This window comes from Callithrix jacchus, chromosome 16 (genome assembly GCF_049354715.1).
Source record: "Callithrix jacchus isolate 240 chromosome 16, calJac240_pri, whole genome shotgun sequence".
Lineage (NCBI taxonomy): Eukaryota > Metazoa > Chordata > Mammalia > Primates > Cebidae > Callithrix > Callithrix jacchus.
The window spans coordinates 6,902,567-6,921,928 of NC_133517.1; the positions used below are offsets into that span (position 1 = coordinate 6,902,567).

Here is a 19,362-nt window from a genome sequence, read left to right on the forward strand (position 1 = left end):
TCAAGTGACTCTGCTGCCTCAACCTCCTGAGTAGCTGGGATTACTGGTGCCCACAATCATGCCTGGCTAGTTTTTGTATTTTTAGTAGCGATGAAGTTTCAACATATTGCCCAGGCTGGTCTCGAACTCCTGACCTCACGTGATCCACCCATCTTGGCCTCCGAAAGTGCTGGGATACAGGCGTGATTCAGTGTGCCAGGCCTATTATTTATTTAGGTAGTCTTTCCACTACTTTCTCTTTGTCTCCTCTTTTGGAAACTCTCATTATGCATATGTTGATCTGCTCGATGATGTCCCATAGGTCCCTCAGGCTTGGTTCACTTTTCTTCATTTTCTTCTATTCTCACCTGGCTGCATAATTGCAATTGTCCTATTTTCAAGTTTGCTGATTTTTTCTTTCTTTTCTTTTTTTTTTTTTTTTTTGAGATTGAGTCTCTCTCTGTTGCCCAGGCTGGAGTGCAGAGATGTGATCTCGGCTCACTGCAACCTCTGCCTCCCAGGTTCAAGAGATTCTCCTGGCTCAGCCTCCTAAGTTGCTGAGATTACAGGCGTGCACCACCACCCCCAGCTAATTTTCTTTGTATTTTTAGTAGAGATGGGGTTTCACCATGTTGGTCAGGCTGGTCTCAAACTCCTATTCTCAAATGATCTGCCCGCCTCAGCCTCCCAATGTGCTGGGATTACAGGCATGAGCCACCACACCCAGCCTGATTATTTCAGATGCCTGTTCAAACCTGTGGTAACCACCTAGTAATTGTTCACTTCATTTCAGCTCCAGAATTTCTAACTGGTTCTTTTTGGTAATTTCTCTCTGTTTACTGATATTCTCTCTTTGGTGATACTTCATGCTCCTGACTTCCTTTAGTTCTTTGTTCGTGGTTTGCCCTAACTGAGCATTTTAAAGACAGATTATTTAGTTTTTTTTCCACTGAGTCCAGTGTCTGACTTAGGGACAGTTTCTAATTCATTTCTTCAGAGTATGCTTGTGAATGGTCCATACTTCCTTGTTTGTTTGAATGCTTCATAAATGTTTGTCAGAAACTTAGCATTTTGATAATTACAATGTGGCAACTCTGCAAAGTAGAGTGGGGATGTCCAACCCACACACCCCTACCAAGGGTAGGGTTTGTTGCTGCTGTTTGTTGTGGGCTGTTGTTACTGACTGCAAAATGACTTTTGTAACATCTGCATTGTTTGTTGTGTGAGGCCAGTAAGTCTGTGTTCCATTAGCTTAGCGGTCAGCTAGTATTTTTAACAGAGTAAACTTAAATACCTAAAGCCCTCAACCCATAAAAGAAATAAATGAAAAAGGGAAAAAACCCAAAACGAAACAAAACCATACGTACAGAAACTCTCCCAGTCTTTAGAGGTCGGCTCTGTGTTGGCATCGTCTTCTAACACTTAGCCAGGGTGTTGGCATTTCTGTCTTAGCTTCTCTTCTTGAACATGCACATCTTGAAGGTCAGCCGGAAGTGGAAGTCTGGGGTCTTTTCAGGCCTTTTCCGAGCACTAATCCCATGCTGGGCATGCACATGGCCATCTTGATTCCCTGGTACGCGCAAGAGCTTTTTTTTTATTTTTTTCCTTTCATTTTTTTTGAGACAGAGTTTCGCTCTTATTGTCCAGGCTGGAGTGCAGTGGCACAATCTTGGTTCACGGCAAACTCCGCCTCCCGGGTTTCAGCGATTCTCCTGCCCCAGCCTCCCAAGTAGCTAGGATTGATTGCAGGCATGCGCCACCATGCCTGGCTAATTTTGTATTTTTAGTAAAGAAGCGGTTTCTCCATGTTGGTCAGGCTGGTCTTGAACTCCTGACCTTAGGTGATCCACCCACCTCAGCCTCCCAAAGTGCTGGGATTACAGGTGTGAGCCACTGTGCCCAGCCACACAAGAGCTTTTCATGGTCCTATTCCTTACTTATGTTTTTCCCCAAACTCTTCCTTTCCAGACTTTTTGGTCTTCCTCTTGCTTGTCTCGGGCTCCCACAGCCAGTACTTTCAACCTTACTGCTCTCGGCAAGTGCCCAAATGCAAATGCCACCCTTGCTCTAGTCTGTCAGGGGTCTGCCAGCCCGGTCCAGACACACACCCCTGGTTCTTTGAGAACAGAGTGTGTGTTGTTCACTCTGGCCCTCGTCGGGAGCTCATGTTGCCATCTTCATGGCCGCCAGCGATCTAGAGAAGGAGGGACAGCAAGCAGGCAGCTTAAAGCACCACAGTGCTCTCTTACACAACGCAGCAGCTTCTCTCGTCATTATCCTTTCCCTGGTTGCTGTACGTCTGTGGCTAGATTTTGGAGTTCTGTAAAAGTTGATGAGGACAGCTTTTGCCAGTTGTATTTGGGGAGGGATGGGGCACTGAAATTCCTTACTCTGCCATTTTTGGTGATGTTGCTTCTCTCATATTTCTTAAAATTTTGATTTTGTACTCATAGAACTTATCTCTTTTAGGCATCAATTTTAATAATATATAATGCGTACCGTACATGTAAAAAGGACAATATAAGCAAATCAGTTAAGATATTCCCAAATGTCTTCATGCTTACTCTCTGTCTCCTCTGAATTACTTTTCATTTAAGAGTCATTGTCCTGTGGGTTTTTACATGCCACTGCTCTCCATTCCATCAGGACAGCGAGAGACATAGCATTTCTTTAGAAAATGCTCCCCGCTATCATCCTCAGAATTCACTCGCAGCCACTGGCACCCGTGTGGTCAATGACGAACACCCTAACTGATACTCTGGACAACAGTGATTGTCACATGCATCCCAATTTCAATAAAATGTGAAAAAATGTGCACTTAATAAATAATTGCCAAGAGGTGGGATATATTTTTCCTGAGAAGTCAGATGAGGAAGTGATTTGTTTGGCTCAAGGAAGTCACAGAAAGCGCCATCAAGGCAGGCACCATTTTAGGCCAGTCCGTAACAGATTGAAGGCTCTTGCCAGTGGAGTAGTGCAGAGAAACGGAGGAACCATCAGCTTCACACACAGGAAACCAGGCAGGTCCTGGGCATTTGAAATTGAGTCAGGGGCCAGTTGTTGTGAGAGGAAATTGACTTCTTGAAGTGGGCGGTGAAGGGCTCCCACTTGGGGACTGAAACTCCATTCTCTAGGCCAAGAAAGCTTCAGCAGACCCTAAGGAACACAGTGATGTGATGGGCTCTCTCGGGCGACCATCTGGAGGATGAGCAAGCTGTGAGTCCAGACCTGGTGTGCCCTTCCCGGGGAGCAGCTGCAGCATCACTGTCACCACGGAGGCAGCTGAGGACCCGGGCTGCAAGGACTCTGATGGTGGGGCTGTCGTGCGTGGGCCAGGGAGGGATGAATCCATTTGATAAGAATGTAGGCTGGGGAAGACAAATTGCTTTTCCTTTTCTGTTACGGAGAATGTGAGGAGGTATTTGGCCTCAGCCTCTTAGATTCTAGAAGCTGAAATGCACATAGAAATTGTTACCAATCATGGCAGGTTTAACAGCATGAGGGGTTCATGACCCCAAAACCCACTGGTTTTGTTCCTTTGACCCTTGTCCTTCTTTTTCCAAACCCACACAATGGGAATAAGGGTCATCGTAAAAAGTCGGTAGTTTTGGATATAAACATGTAATATATAATAATTTTGCTATTGTAACACAAAACATGGGAAAATCAGCCATAAAGTTAAAACAGTCCTAAGGCAGAAGGTAAACAAACCATCTAATCTGATAGTTGAGAATAACAATCTGAAGAAGGCACTAAAAAGTTTCCCACCTCTTGAAACTTCCTTTCATATTTCCATATAGAGAGCAGTGCACAAACATTTTTAATTTTTTCAGACTGTAATTTGGAGCAGAACTGTTCTTCTGCCATCTGAAGTATCCAAATATGATCCCTAGGAGGGAGAGAGCTGAATTATGGTCAACTTCATCCTATGAATGAGCAAGGGAAGCCAGACTGGCTTTCAGACCCCAACAGCATATAACAACTCAAAACATATTTTAACCATTTTCGACCCCAGAATTTCTGAACACTGATGTGTTTAGTGAGTCCACATGGGATGGACTTTGTAGGAAACACAGGAATGTTCTGGTCGGTAGTGGGGAACCAAAGGCCCCACTGGGATGCCCTCTGACCTCACTCCTACCTTCGGACAGGTCTGAGGAGGATATCAGAGAGTCAAAAAGGTTCAGATAATTACTTGAAATAGATGAATAATGAGAACTGGCTAGAACAGCTTTGTACTTGTCTTGAATAAATTAATAGTAGCGTTAAACTAGGACTTGAAATATGGACCAAGTAGAGACAGTAAAGAAATGACTACAAACAACCGTCAAACTAAATTTTTTTTTGAAACGGAGTCTTGCTCTGTCGCCCAGGCTGGAGTGCAGTGGCACGATCTTGGCTCACTGCAACCACCGCCTCTTGGGTCCCAGTTCAAGCAATTCTCCTGCCTCAGCCTCCCGAGTAGCTGGGCTCACAGGCGTGTGCCACCATACCCAGCTAATTTTTGTATTTTTGGTGGAGGCGGGATTTTACCATGTTGGCCAGGCTGGTCTCGAACTCCTGACCTTGGGATCCACCCGCCTCAGCCTCCCAAAGTGCCGGGATTATAGGCGTGAGCCACTGCACCCAGCCACTAAATTTTTCTTATTTTTTAAAAAGTCTTGAATTGCTCTCAGATGTCACAAGTCCATACTTCGTTGTTCAATCATCTCTTCCTCTGTCTGGAAAAGGAAAGAAAAGCCTTAAATCTAAAAGTAATGTTAGCTGGGCACAGTGACTCATGCCTGTAATCCCAGCACTTTGGGAGGCTGAGGCAGACAGATCACCTGAGGTCAAGACCAGCCTGTCCAACATGGTGAAACCACATCTCTACTAAAAATACAAAAATTGGCCAGGCATGGTGGTGCACACCTCTAGTTCCAGCTACTCAGGAGGCCGAGGCAGGAGAATTGCTTGAACTGGGGAGGTGGACATTGCAGTGAGCCGAGATCACACCACTGCACTCCAGCCCAGGTGACAGAGGGAGATTCTGTCTTAAAATAAATAAATAAATGAAAAATAGATGTAATTATGCTATCGGAATCAGTAGATTATCTTACTGAAAATAGTCTTTCAGTTGTTTTTAGGAGAATATGGTTATCCCTTATAAATATTTATTTTGCATCCCCTCAGTGATTAGAGAGGGCTTTAACAGTGTTTCTATGGCCTCTCAAATACATGAGAATGAAAAAAATTGTGCTAGGACTTTTTCTGGATGTGCATGAGTCCACACTCTATGCATTGTTGGATTTGAGTCTTCACAGGTAATTAATTGTCTGACATCATTATTGTGTATCCTCTGAGTACCTCTGAAGCAGAATGTTTGTTCTTTAGGAAACCTATTAAATATCCCATAGTGCAGCATTAGAAATGACTTCTGAAACTGACTGCAGAAACAACTACATAGCAGTGAGTAGCAGAGCTTGGTGTTCCGACGCAGATCTGGTGAGAGACCAAGGTGAGGAAGAGCCGCGACATGGAGCGGTGTGACTAGGGATAGTGATTTAATAGATTTGAGCTGGGCCTGGTGGCTCACGCCTGCAATCCCAGCACTTTGGGAGGCTGAGGCCAGAGGATCTCTTAAGCCCAGGAGTTTGAAATCAGCCTGAACAACATTGTGAGATCTCATCTCACCTCAACAATTTTTTTCTTTTTTTTTTTTGTTTGAGATGGAGTCTTGCTCTGTCACCCAGGCTGGAGTACAACCTCCACCTCCTGGGTTCAAGCGTTTCTCTTGCCTCAGCCTCCTGAATTGGTGGGATTACAGGGGTGTGCCACCATACCTGGCTAAGTTTTGTATTTTTAGTAGAGATGGGGTTTCACCATGTTGGCCAGGCTGGTTTCGAATTCCTGACCTCAAGTGATCTGCCCACGTCAACCTCCTAAAGTGCTGGGATTACAGGCATGAGCCACTGTGCCCAGCTAAAAAATTTCTATTTTTAATTAAAAATAATAAATGGGTCTGACCAGAAATGGCTGCCTCAAATTTCAGGACACATGACAAAGCCCATCCTTACTTTGTAAATTTTTTCAGATGCTGTTCTAACCACTTTATTTGCTTTTTCTCAACTCCTTCCAGCAACCCTATGGGGCAGGGGCTGTGGTATCCCTGCTGTGTAGACACAGTCTGAGGCTCAGAGAGTTTACCTGCAAGGGCGCTTAGCTACCAGGCTGACTCCAAATTCCATATTCCTAAGTGTGAGACTGTTTAGTGCCTATCAAACCCTGTCAAGTGGTGTCACTGCCCTGTAGGACCAGAATCAAAACAAAACAAATGGCCCCTTTGGAAATTTTCCTTCCGTTTGTTGCCGTGGTGGACGCAAGTTTTTTCTTTTTGGCAGGTGCTGTGCTCCTGGCTCAGTAATAGCCCAAATTATGAGGAGTCAAATTTATATTGATTCTGGCTGGGCGCGGTGGCTCACGCTTATAATCCCAGCACTTTGGAAGGCCGAGATCATGCCACTACACTCACTGCACTCCAGCCTGGGTGACAGAGTGCACTCTGTCTCAAAAAAAAAAAAAAAAAATTTATATTGACTCTATAGGAATCAGTTGTTTTTATGAGGATGTGGTTGGTTATCCCTTATAAATATCACCAAGTGGCACCTGGGCTGGAAATCCATGTTCTCAGACCAAGTACAGGCACATCCATTTGTCAAGGACAATTTTTTCTTTTCTTTTTTTTTGAAACAGAGCCTTGCTGTTGCCCAGGCTGGAATGCAATGTCGCAATCTCACTCACTGCAGCCTCTGCCTCCAGGGCTCAGGCCGTTCTCCTGCTTCAGCCTCCCATAGGCTGGGACTACAGGCCTGCACCACCACACCTGGCTAAGTAAAGGACAAATTTAATGAAGCACCTGATGTGTCATGAACAGGGCAGCATCCTCCAGCGTTGGTAAGTGAGGGTGTCTGTTTTGGATGTTCTGGCCCTGAGTTTCTGATGCAGAGTCCTCTGGTCCCCACAGGCAGCCTAAACTTTTAGGCCACACTTTGGGTGGAGACAGATTCTTACCCTCCCGACTGGGTGGTGGCCAGCTGGTGCTCATTGCCAGGTCTGCCTGACTGGGAAGAGCATTTTTCCCTGAATGGGAAAAGCTGAACTGACTTAAGCTGGATTCAGATGCTGCCAGTCTAACCCTGGGTGGCCTTCTCAATCACTGTGCTATGTGGCCTTTTAAGCCTCATGCAGGCTTCTGCTCGGCCAGCCCTGAGTAGCTACTCAGGTGTTGCATCTTAAGTGTGGAGTCAGGCAGAGCCTAACATTTAGAGATCGCTCACCCTCACTAAGCCCCATTTTACCTGTAGAACAGTAAGATGGACAACACAGGCTTCAAGAGGGCTTGAATTCATGTTTGTGTCTAGCCTTCAATCGGTGTCGTCTGTGTTGGCAGAAGCAGGCAGTTCACTACACTAAGTATTCCCAAGTTCTAGGTAAGCCATCCTGCTGGATCATGACTACCTCAAAGTGTGTTCATGTGTCTACACCTGGGAGCCTGTTTCAACCAGACATGTGCTCCAGTGTGCGGCCATCAGAAGACAAAGGCCAGTGTTGCTCCTCAGCCGATTATCAGCATTGGAAAGGGAGCATCCGACCGTGTTTCACAGATAAGCCCGTGAAGCCCAGAGCCTATTGGAGGGCACTTAGTTAAAGGGTGGCAGCTGGGACTGAAATCTTTCTTTCCTGAGTCTTTAATTCCTGCTACTTACTGTGTCTTTTCAAGCATTTTACAATGTGAAGAGCTAGCAACGTAGTGCAGTCAGCCCGACTAGCGACGGTTCCCTTTCCCATGGTGCGAAGGCAACACGCATTGGGCAGGCTCCTTGAAACCTGCCATAAATTGAAAATATCCAAGTAGAAAATGCACTTTGGGCCTGAGACAGTTTCAGTGTGTGATGGGTCTACCGCGATGTAACCCCATCGTGAGTTGAGGCCCATCTGCACCCTGCCATAGCTACTGGCAGAAATCTTACCTGTCTCCCAAAAGGGACCCAACTACGTTAGGTTCAAGGCACTTCTTGGAATATTTAGCAGGGAAAGGGCCTGGAACTAAAAACGCGTCTAACACAAGATGCCGCCACACGATGGCACTGCTTCTGTAGACCTGGAAGAAACGCGGGCGCCGGAGCTGGCGCGGGGCGCCGGGCTCAGTGGGGTCGGGGAACTGCGTCCGGCCGGGGCCCCCGCACCTCGAAGGGCCGGCGGAGGACGCAAGGTCGTGAGCGCGTCTCCCCCATCTGCTCTGCTCTTAGCGAGGGGGTCCCGCAGCCCTTTCGGCCGGGACGCAGCAGCCGCCTCGCTGGGCCGGACTGGGGACCTCCGAGGAAAGCAGCGAGAACCCGCCCAAATTCCCCGAGGCGCCCGAACGCGGTGCGGACAGCCCTCCCCGCCCGACAGGCCGCCGCCCGGAGACCCCTCGAGGAGGCTGTTTGTCCCCACGTTCCGACCGCATGTCCGGCCCCCCGCGCCTCTTTCCGCATCTGGTCCCGCAGTGGAGGCGCCGGGCGAGGGTCTCAGGCGCGTGGTCACGGTCGGGGGAGTCCTTGGACGCGCGGGTCCCCTCCCACGGGTTCACACCCCCGCCCTCCGGCGACGGGAGCAGGCCCGGGACGCGCGCGCCGGGGCCAAGTCCTGGTTTTGATTTCACTCCCAGCCCCGAGGAGCGAGGAGGTTCCAAGCCCACAAACAGGAAGAGGAGAAGGCCCTGGAGTGCGGGCAGAGGGAGTGACATTCCCAGCGGCGCGGACCGGGCGGGGGCCGCAGCGCGCACCCCCTCCTGCAGCGCGGGCTGGGGAGAGGGTCCCGGGGAGGAGCAGAGAGAAGGCGCGCCCCGGGAAGGCTCGGGGCGGCTCCGGGGGCTCCCAGGGCGCCCCCGCCCCTTCCCCCGCGGCCCCGGGGCGGGGCGTGCGCGTCAGCCGGGGCTAGAAAAGGCGGCGGGGCTGGGCCCGGCGAGGTGACAGCCGCACTTGGACGCAGAGCCCGGCCCGACGCCGCCATGAGCGCCGCGCTCTTCAGCTTGGACGGCCCGGCGCGCGGCGCGCCCTGGCCAGCGGAGCCCGCGCCCTTCTACGAGCCGGGCCGGGTGGGCAAGCCGGGCCGCGGGGCCGAGCCGGGGGCTCTCGGCGAGGCGGGCGCTGCCACCCCCGCCATGTACGACGACGAGAGCGCCATCGACTTCAGCGCCTACATCGACTCCATGGCCGCCGTGCCCACCCTGGAGCTGTGCCACGACGAGCTCTTCGCCGACCTCTTCAACAGCAATCACAAGGCGGGCGGCGCAGGCCCTCTGGAGCTGCTGCCCGGCGGCCCCGCGCGCCCCCTGGGCCCGGGTCCCGCCGTTCCGCGCCCACTCAAGCGCGAGCCCGATTGGGGCGACGGCGACGCGCCCGGCTCGCTGCTGCCCGCTCAGGTGGCTGCCTGCGCGCAGACCGTGGTGAGCCTGGCGGCCGCCGGACAACCCACCCCGCCCACGTCGCCGGAGCCGCCGCGCAGCAGCCCCGGGCCGACCGCGCCCGGCCCCGTCCGGGAGAAGAGCACTGGCAAGAGGGGCCCGGACCGCGGCAGCCCGGAATACCGGCAGCGGCGCGAGCGCAACAACATCGCGGTGCGCAAGAGCCGCGACAAGGCTAAGCGGCGGAACCAGGAGATGCAGCAGAAGCTCGTGGAGCTGTCGGCCGAGAACGAGAAGCTGCACCAGCGCGTGGAGCAGCTCACGCGGGACCTGGCCGGCCTCCGGCAGTTCTTCAAGCAACTGCCCAGTCCGCCCTTCCTGCCGGCCGCCGGGGCCGCCGACTGCCGGTAACGCGCGGCGGGGCGAGAGAGACTCAGCAACGACCCATACCTCAGACCCGACGGCCCGGAGCGGAGCGCGCCCTGCCCCGGCGCAGCCAGAGCCGCCGGGCGCCCGCTGCAGTTTCTTGGGACATAGGAGCGCAAAGAAGCTACAGCCTGGACTTACCACCACTGAACTGCGAGAGAAGCTAAACGTGTTTATTTTCCCTTAAATTATTTTTGTAATGGTAGCTTTTTCTACATCTTACTCCTGTTGATGCAGCTAAGGTACATTTGTAAAAAAGACTTCTCAGACAAAACCCTTTGTATTGTAGATAAAAGGAAAAGACTGAGCATGCTCATTTTTTATATCAATTTTTACATTATTCGTAAGAATAAAGCAGCATTTGAAATCTCCCCTGCTTCCTATGTTCACAGCGACTCCTGCACGCCCGCCGGTGGCGCAGGACCCAGCTGGGGAAGGGTGCGTTCCGGACCCGCAGCCAGCGAGCACGCACCTGGGAGTCCGGGCGCCAGGTGTGGTGTGTGTGTGTATGGGCGGGTGGGGTGGAGTGGGGAGGAGGCCCGAAGTGCTCAGGAGAGTGGGTCTGCGTCGCTTTTGAAACGCGCTAAAGGCTCCGCTCCCTCCTGGCTTTAACTTGCCTAGGCTCAGTGGAGCACGAGCTCAGGTAAGCTAGCAGCTTTCCAGCAGAAGGTGCTCTCCCAAAGAACTCAGACCTGGGGAAGGGTTGGCTGTTTGGGGGGCCCTGCTGAGAAAAGTCCAAGAGCTCCCTAACTATAGAGGCTGCTGGACGGGCGAGAGGGGCTGTAGGCCAACTAGAAGCCTGGCTGAATCATCTCCCGCTTTCCCAGGAGTTTGCTTTCACTTTCCTCAGTCATGTGGACGAGTCAACTAGATTTTCTACGTGCGCCAGAAAGGACAGAATAGTCATGTAGTGGATGAAAAGGGCAGTCACACAACTGCTGAAGACCGGCTATCTTGCTAGTAATTTGCAATGTTTTAAGGTTTAATCCTCCCTAAAAAGGCCCTCTGCTTTTACCCCAAGAACACTTGGTATTAGGCACCATTTCCTAGTCATGGGCTGCTACGCGTATATTATGTAATTAACCATGGCATGTCATGATTATATTGCTATAAGGAGGGGAACAAAGTCTTTAGTGTCCAAAGATAATTCTTGGTTTAAATCTCTGCCAACAAAGCAAATGATAACCAACTGCTCCTTAGTCTGTGATCTTTGCTCTCCGTGCACGTTACCCAGCCTGATTAAACAGGCGTGTGGTGGAGCCAGCTATCTCCACCTCCATTCAGCAGAGCCACAGTCACACCGGTTCAGATAGCTACACTTTATGGGTAACAATTTCACCTCTGATACAGTTCCCTGGAAAATTTTCCCGAAGTAGTGAATTGCAAAATACCTAGGCTTGACATTTATTGTAGCAGAACAGTAATATCACAATATGGGACAAAAGTTCACACTGCAGGGTACTCTTTGGGGGAATGTTAAAACATACTGTAAGAAAAACATGCTCAATCATGGTAAAATGTTCAACGTGTTAAAATTACAAATGAACAGAGTATTTTTCTGATATATTATTGCATAAAATACTAAATGAGCTCAAGCTTAAGATTCAACGTGAAACAAGTCAATGTCCATAAATTTATAGAAAATAAAAAACATAAAAACTGTATGAAAGGGTATTTTGATTTATAAGTTTACAAAACTTACATCTTATTAACATTTCCTCAGAAAAATCTAAGTTTCAAGATTGTAAACTATGTTCACTGTGTCCATAGTTAACAAATAACTACCCCAAATTACCACCAGCAGCACCCTGGCAGCCACATTGCAAAGTTCACAGATCCTGTGGCCACTGCTGGTGTTCTGCAGAGGCCCCTCCGGCACTCAGAAGCTCAATTTCCTCCAATCCAATGCAGCTCGTGGGGTGGGTGGTTATGGACTGGACAAAACAATTTAACAACCCCACCTCCTTTCCGAGGACACTCTTCACTTCGTAGCTCTGCAGTGATAAAGGTACACTGGTTAAAGCAAACAGCCTGGAACGTTCTGTTCCCAACAACACAAAACCAGAGAGCCAGCGTGGAAGGCCCTTTCCCCAGTCCACGACCTTCCATTCCTCAAACAGCTGAGAACAGTGGTAGGAAGGAGAAACAAATGAAGAGCCGCTATTAAAAAAAATCCCCATTTATTTTGGCAAGTGAAGGAACTACCTACCCTGTTCTGGGAACTGAATTCTGTTTTTACTTGGGACAAGATGCACACAGGCTCTGCTGGGAAGGCAGGGGCTGGGCGTGCAGTGCCCACAGCTGTCTCCCACTTCCTTTGGGACACTTCCCCAATCTAGTAACACTTCCGGTCAAGGGATTTCCTGGTGCCTTGCCCCAAACTTCCTTCCTTAATAGGATCCTATTTCTTCTAGAGTTACACTGGGCTAAAACCCTCCGTGTTTTTGTTATGAGACTTAGCTTTTCCTTTGCATTGTTTTTTTTTTTTGAGACAGTCTCACTCTATCATCAGGCTGGAGTGCAGTGGCGGATCCTGGCTCACCACAATCTCCGCCTCCTGGGTTCAAACAATTCTCCTGCCTCAGCCTCCCGAGTAGCTGGGACTACAGGCATGCACCACCATGCCTGGCTAATTTTTTGTATTTTTAGTACAGATGGGGTTTCACCATATTGGCCAGGATGGTCTTGATCTCTTAACCTCGTGATCCACCTGCCTCGGCCTCCCAAAGTGCTGGTGCATTCTTCAATAGTCCCAGATGAGTTTCATCTCCAGATGAGACAAGTACAGGGAGCCCTGGCCCCCATCCCTGATGAGGCTGAGAGGGTGTGGTGCACCCCGTTATAGATCAAGCTGCAGTGTTTGCCGGTGGAGGTAGGGCTGAAAATAAAGGCTCAAAAGCACTGCAATATTCCATATCTGGCCTTCTGGGAGGTTAAAGCTCTAGAAGGCAGTGCCACTTGCAGAGTAATATGTTGACCCCAAACCCCTCCTCTGTGCAAGGCACTTGGCAGTTGCTACAACAGTTCTATTTGGTATCTATTAACTCACCCCGCCCATCATTATGGTGTTATAGCCAAAGAGATTGAGGCTGGAGAAGCCAGACAACACGGCCAAAGCAGGCAGAGTGTGGCTCCTTGGTGCCCTTCCCTTCAAAGGTGTGTGTCTCACTGCCTTTCCCCAAGTCTGAGCTTCCCTGTCTCTGGCTTCTCATGAACAGAGTGCAGTGGAAAGGACACCAAGTGACGTTCCACAGTTGGTTAGGGAAGGTGCCCAGCCTTCAGCTGGCCCTTGGGATCCACACATAGACTGAGGGGGTCTGGCCAGAGTTGTGGCCTGGACATAGGAGCCTTCTGTGACCCCTGCCAGCCTTGGGGACACCTGCTAATGCCCAATGGAGCCAAGGGGAGCTGTCCTGATGGAACCCTGTCCAAACAAGAGTTCTGTGCACAGAATGAATATTGATGCCACCAAGTTTTGAAATGGTTTGTAACAATAAATGTCAAGATTAGTCTGGGATGTGAACACTACTGATGCCAACTTGTGGGGGGACTTTCATTTTCCCATTTGCAAGACAGGCATGGTGCCTATTTACTGTGCTTTGTCAAGTGTTTTGGCTTCCTTGGTGAAAAAGAATAAGGTCAACAGGATGGTTTAATGTAGTGATGGGGGCAGTGGGAATTACTGGTCAAGACAGGCAAAGAGACAGAACTTGGCAGTAGAAGCTGAGCCCTTCCCAAGGGTTCTGAGGTGGCATGGACAGCAAGTGCAGCTGCTCACTTACTCACGCGTGGGGGTTTATCACAAGCCCATGTGGGACTGTCGCTGAAGAGACGGCAGCGAGCAAGACAGAGCCTCCAGGCTGCTGGTCTGGAGGAGACACCAGGGGGTGCAGAAGCAGGGGGTCACCGCATGGGGAGGGAGGGTGGAGATGGCGTGCTGGACACCCTTCTGGTCTCCTTTTTTTTTTTTTGAGACAGAGTTTCATTCTTGTTGCCCAGGCTCAAATAAGGTGGTGCCATCTTGGCTTACTGCAACCTCCGCCTCCTGGATTGAAGCGATTCTCCTGCCTCAGCCTCCTGAGTAGCTGGGATTACAGGCGTGTGCCACCACGCCTGGCTAATTTTCTATTTTTAGATAGGGTTTCTCCATGTTGGTCAGGCTGATCTCAAACTCCCGATCTCAGGTGATCCGCCCGCCTCGGCCTCCCAAAGTGCTGGGATTACAGGTGTGAGCCACCGCACCCAGCCGCCGGTCTCTTACGGTACATTTGTCTTGCATGTTTGTGCAAGTGTGAAACAAGACCCTGTGGTCTTCTGGAATAAAAGTACGTGATTCTGACTTGGAAAAAGTCAGCAGAAAATTATTTATTTGTAAAATATTGGGTTTGCCTATATCATCTGTAAATGGAGTTTAAATTATATATATATATATATTTTTTTTTTTGTGTGTGTGAAACTGAGTCTCACTCTGTCACCAGGCTGGAGTACAGTAGTACAAACTCGTCTCACTGCAACCTCTGCCTCCAGGGTTCAAGTGATTCTCCTGCCTTGCCTCCAAAGTAGCTAGGATTACAGGTGCACACCACCATGCCTGGCTCATTTTTGTGTTTTTAATAGAGATAGGTTTTTGCCATGTTGGCCAGGTGAACTCCTGACCTCAGGTGATCCGCCCGACTGGGCCTCCCAAAGTGTTGGGATTACAGGCATCAGCCACTGTGCGCAAATAATAAATCTTTTATGTGTGGGAGAAATTAACACGAAGAGGTTAAAACAACCATATCGGCAAACTCCCAAGCACTATTCATATGAATGTGGGTCTGCACATGTATAAAATGTGTCTCTCTTTTAAAAAATCACTATATATGTTCTTTAAACTTTTCCTTTTCTAAAAGCTAAGGAAACACACTTCAAGTTCCATGTCACAATAATGTTACTACTGAGAAATGAGATGCACAGCTACAGACAATCATATTGTTTTTACATCTGCAGCCTGACCACATTACAGTAAAGGCAGAAAACTTAACACTCATGCATCTTAACTGAAACAGCATGTTTGCCCCAGGGAATAGAGTTATGGTTCTTGTGGAAAGCCCCAATTTGATTCTCTGAATTTTGGTGAATGTGCATGCTCACCCAGAAAACTGACAGAATCCATACTGGGTATCTCTCAGCTAATGTCTCCGCCCAGTCCCCCCTGGCACCCATCTTCTATCAGCTTCTTTCCAGATCGGTGGTAAAGACCTGATCACCCACTGTGAGTGGAGCTGGGCATGGGGTAAAGAGCCTCCTAAATTGTCTACTTCCAGACTTGGAACTTACCCACAGCCCACTGGCGTTGTCCCTGAAGCCAGAGCACCCAAGAGGGTGATACTGGGGCTGCTGCCACCCTCTGGCCCTCTACCAATGCATATACATACACACATGCACACATGTACACGTGTCAAGCATATGTACATAACAGCACACTCAAGTGGACACATATACACAGGCAAATGGGCAAAGGTGCTCTGATGCACACAGACGTCACAAACATGTGCATACATGTGTACTCATGTACACACACATTTGAGCTCTTTATAAGCAGGGCTTTTATCTATGGGAATATTCTAGTTGACAAGCTGAAATGTGTAGGAGGAACAAGCGCCTTAGCCAGAAGGAAACCAAGTGAAGGAAGGATTTCTACCAGGGTTCCTGGTCTCTGCATCTCTAAAGAGGGTGTGGATCAGCAGGGGTGTCAAGCGCTATCCATTGCTGGAGGCTTCCTGGATGGCAACCAGGGTGCCCTCCTGAAAAGCCTGCAGGGACCAGCAGGCAGCTGCTGCCACAGCACTGCCCCACCCTTCTGAGCAGATGGAGCAGCTGGGAGCTGTGGCCATGGCCAAGTGTTGTTGGTTGAATGCGTTGAGGTTGTGAGTTGCGGTTCATTTTGTTATGTGTGCTCAAACAGGCGTGTTTCTAATGCTTTCTCCCAATATTCTCCATGAAGCTGTGTTCCTAGAAAACCCAGATCTGCCATCTTTACCACCTGCTCAAACCCCCCTAGTTGGAAACTTCTACCCAGTCAGCTGTGGGCAGCTACCCCCTTTCTGGGCACTGCCTCCTCCTTTCTTCCTCCCTCCCTCCAGGACTGAGACAAGGAGACAAGGAATTGGCTGACAGGCACTGCTGTGTGGTCGGTTGCCTGTTATACACTTCAACTCCCTCAAGGACAGAAAAGCACATATGCTGTTCCTCATTATGCCCCTTGGGCTGGCTCCCAACTCTGCAGGTGTTCACTCTGGGGGTAACAGTGACTTTCCCTGGGCTGGGCGCGGTGGCTCAAGCCTGTAATCCCAGCACTTTGGGAGGCCGAGGCAGGTGGATCACGAGGTTGAGATCGAGACTATCCTGGTCAACATGGTGAAACCCCGTCTCTACTAAAAATACAAAAAAAAAAAAAAAAATTAGCTGGGCATGGTGGCACGTACCTGTAATCCCAGCTACTCGGGAGGCTGAGGCAGGAGAATTGCCTGAACCCAGGAGGTGGAGGTTGCAGTGAGCCGAGATCGCGCCATTGCACTCCAGCCTGGGTAACAAGAGCGAAACTCTGTCTCAAAAAAAAAAAAAAAAAAAAAGACTTTCCCTCTGTGGGACGTCTTTGCCCTTGGCGCTGCAGGGAAACGTGGACTCCACCTTGTTGGAACATTGGACAGTTGAATGGGGAAATGTGAGAACAAGGTAGGCTCAGTTCCTGGCCTGTGCTGAGGACTCAACTTTTGCACCACTGGGGAACGCTTGCTGCTGAGCCTCCACAGCCCTGCCTCAGCATCAATCCCTGTGCGCAGCAGTTCAGGGGACGGGTCCGACCTGGGGCTCAGGATCACTGAAGAGCTTTAAAGCTGGTGGGCATTATGCCAGGAGGGAGCGGAAATTTTTTTTTTTTTTGAGATGGAGTCTTGCTCTGTCGTCCAGGCCAGAGTGTGGTACGATCTCGGCTCACTGCAACCTCTGCCTCCTGGGTTCCAGTGATTCTCAGCCTCCTGAGTAGCTAGAGTTACAGGTGTGTGCCACTATACCTGGCTAATTTTATTCTATTTTTAGTAGAAATGGGGTTTCACCATGTTGGCCAGGCTGGTCTCGAGCTCCTGACCTCAGGTGATCCACTTGCCTCGGCCTCCCAAAGTGCTGGGATTACAGGCGTGAGCCACCGCACCTGGCCAAGAGCAGAAGCTCTTTTGAGCTTGCAGGTGATTCTAGTGTGTAGTCACCTGTGATCCCCAAAGATCCTGCTCATAGACTTGTCCATGTTCCACTTTAATCCAACTCTGACAGGCATGCTTTCCATGAGAGGACAAACTGCTGCTCTGCCTCCCAGGGTTGCTGGCCCCTCCTGAGGTGCAGTGGGGGAGAGGGTGGCAGGGGTCATGAGGCAGGGAGGAGTCTCCATAGGATGGGTCGAGTCACCATAAATTCGGGCTGGATACTTTGGAGGCTGAGGTGGGAGAATAGTTTGAACCCAGGAGTTCAAGCCTGTTGTGAGCTTATGGGTGAGCCACTGTACGCCAGCCTGCATGACAGAGTAAGACACTGTCTAAAAGAAAATAAAAAAATTCTGGCTAGAGTCTGGCCATGGGGACCCATTAGACAAAGACCCCTTATCTGACTGACCACAGAGCTCCAGGCATGATGGGCCTCCCCAGTCACCACACTCTCATCCAGTGTGGCCCAAGTCAGCTCCCTGGATATGGAGCCCACCTGGGTTCCAGGTGCCTCTTGTGAACTTGGGCTGTGCTCAGGGGCCACCGAGTGGCTGGACCCCAGCGCCCTTCCGTGGCTATTCCATGAGCCACTTGTGGTGTTTTTAAATGGCTTTGACAAGACAGAGGTGGCATCTCCAGGACAGATGCTTCATTTATGAGGGTCAATTTCCACACAGCAGAAACTCTTCAGTCCATCAATTATATATTTAGGTGACTTTTCTTGGAGGAGCCACCCCACTTTACTAAGCGTCACCATGGTGACTCTCAGGGCTGGACAGTCACATTACCAGTTATCTAGAGTCTGGAATACCCAGTGTTTAAAAAAAGAAAAAAAAAGCATCTCAGGGAATTCCATCCTATTAACATGACACCTTGGCAGTAGCACTCCAGCCTCAAGACTGTGTTGCTGTAATCAAAGCGGGGGACAGGCTGGGTGCAGTGGCTCACGCCTGTAATCTCATCACTTTGGGAGGCTGATGCGGGAGGATCACCTGAGGTCAAGAGTTCAAGACCAGCCTGGCCAACATGGTGAAACCCTGTCTCCACTAAAAATAAAAAATTAGCCAGGAGTGGTGTCTCATACCTGTAGTCTCAGCTATTTGGGACGCTGAGACAGGAGAATCACTTGAACCTGTGAGGTGGAGGTTTTAGTGAGCTGAGATCACGCCACTGCACTCCAGCCTGGGCACAGAGTGAGACTCTTAAAAAAAAAAAAAAGCCAGGGGACAGATTCCTGTATGTACCTCACAGCTGATCTAAAATAACCTCATTTCCACAGAGGAAAGGATCCCACTGGCCTGAATGGCAGTGGTGAGACATATCTGCCTTTCACTCGAGCATCTATACCACTTCCTTGTGGGATCTGTTGTAACAAAACACATTTGGGAGTGGGGGGTTCCTCTGGGGATGAGCTGCTCATGTAGGCTACCAAGTGTGGGCCCCTGGACTTACCCCATCCTCACCGGCGGCAAACCTCAGCAGGGAGGAAATGCTGCGCTGCGACAGCTGCAACGGCAGAAGCAGGGCTGGGTTAGACTCCCTCCAATGCAGTCAGTGCGCCAGTGAAATCACTCTCCCGAAAATTTACACGTCACATCCAAACCACCTGTCTCAGAGCTTCAGTCTCACGGCCTTTGGTCAAACGTGTTTTAACATGGAGAGACTGTGTTCAAATAGGGGGCATCCTCCCACCTTTCCCAGGGAAGCTCCTAGGACCTAGACGGAGCTCCAGATGCAACCCATCCTAGCCAAGTCCCAGCGCCTCTGCAGGTGTGCAGGAGGACGTGCACCTGCTCCAGCTCAGCCTCACCCTCGCTGTGCTGGAGTGAGCTACGAGTGCGTGCGTGCGTGCTCTGGCCTGGCTCCTACCTTGACCTTCACTCTGCAGCAGGGTCTTGAGCGGCAGTCCAGGAAGACCTGCAGGTGCCTCTTGAGAACAGGAGCTGTGACCACCCGGGAGCAGTCCCCACAGGAAAAGGCGCCTCTGGTATATGAAAAGCCAAGGGAAGACACGCCCCGGGAGGCATAAGTCAGGAAAGCTCCAGTGGGAGACATTTTCCTAAACATGAGTGTCTGCTGAGATAGAAAACGGGCTTTACTCTCAGAATCAAGTTTCTGAGAGAGGCCTGCAGCTGCCTGGACTCAGCCTGTCCAAGGGATGAACATCATCTTTGAGTAGCACTGGCTGGAGGCCAAGGAGGGTAGCAGAGGAGGGATAGGGAGCCTCCCAGGAAGGGAGGCCAGGGGTCAGGCTGCCCCCTGGACGGGGAGAGAAAGCCTGCTCTCAGATGC

The 19,362-nt window shown here is 50.2% G+C and overlaps 2 protein-coding genes across 17 annotated transcripts in view; one reads left to right on the forward strand and one right to left on the reverse strand.

Annotated features, from left to right (window-relative positions):
- The first annotated feature begins 8,968 nt into the window (after positions 1 to 8,968).
- On the forward strand, positions 8,969 to 10,203 carry CEBPD (CCAAT enhancer binding protein delta). Its single transcript, XM_008982602.5, has one exon. It carries the CDS (start codon positions 9,011 to 9,013, stop codon positions 9,815 to 9,817), a length of 807 nt encoding a protein of 268 aa, XP_008980850.3. The 5' UTR covers positions 8,969 to 9,010; the 3' UTR covers positions 9,818 to 10,203.
- Positions 10,204 to 11,226: 1,023 nt separating this feature from the next.
- SPIDR (scaffold protein involved in DNA repair) overlaps positions 11,227 to 19,362 on the reverse strand; it is a 512,165-nt gene continuing 504,029 nt past the window's right edge. For 15 of the 16 annotated variants that reach the window (XR_008477199.2, XM_078352483.1, XM_078352487.1 and 12 more), the window contains 3 exons: positions 18,940 to 19,054; positions 18,523 to 18,576; positions 11,227 to 11,826 (listed from right to left, as the gene is read on the reverse strand). Coding sequence is in view for 14 of the 16 variants with exons in the window: in XM_078352483.1 (XP_078208609.1) it covers positions 11,662 to 11,826; positions 18,523 to 18,576; positions 18,940 to 19,054 (334 nt within the window). In the remaining 2 variants the exon portion in view is untranslated. The remainder of the gene's footprint in view (positions 11,827 to 18,522; positions 18,577 to 18,939; positions 19,055 to 19,362) is intronic. The other variant, XR_013527828.1, reaches the window with a different exon arrangement.

What these genes read in the sequence shown, in the direction of transcription:
- CEBPD (XM_008982602.5), top strand. Translation starts at nt 9,011, where the DNA reads ATGAGCGCCGCGCTCTTCAGCTTGGACGGCCCGGCGCGCGGCGCGCCC.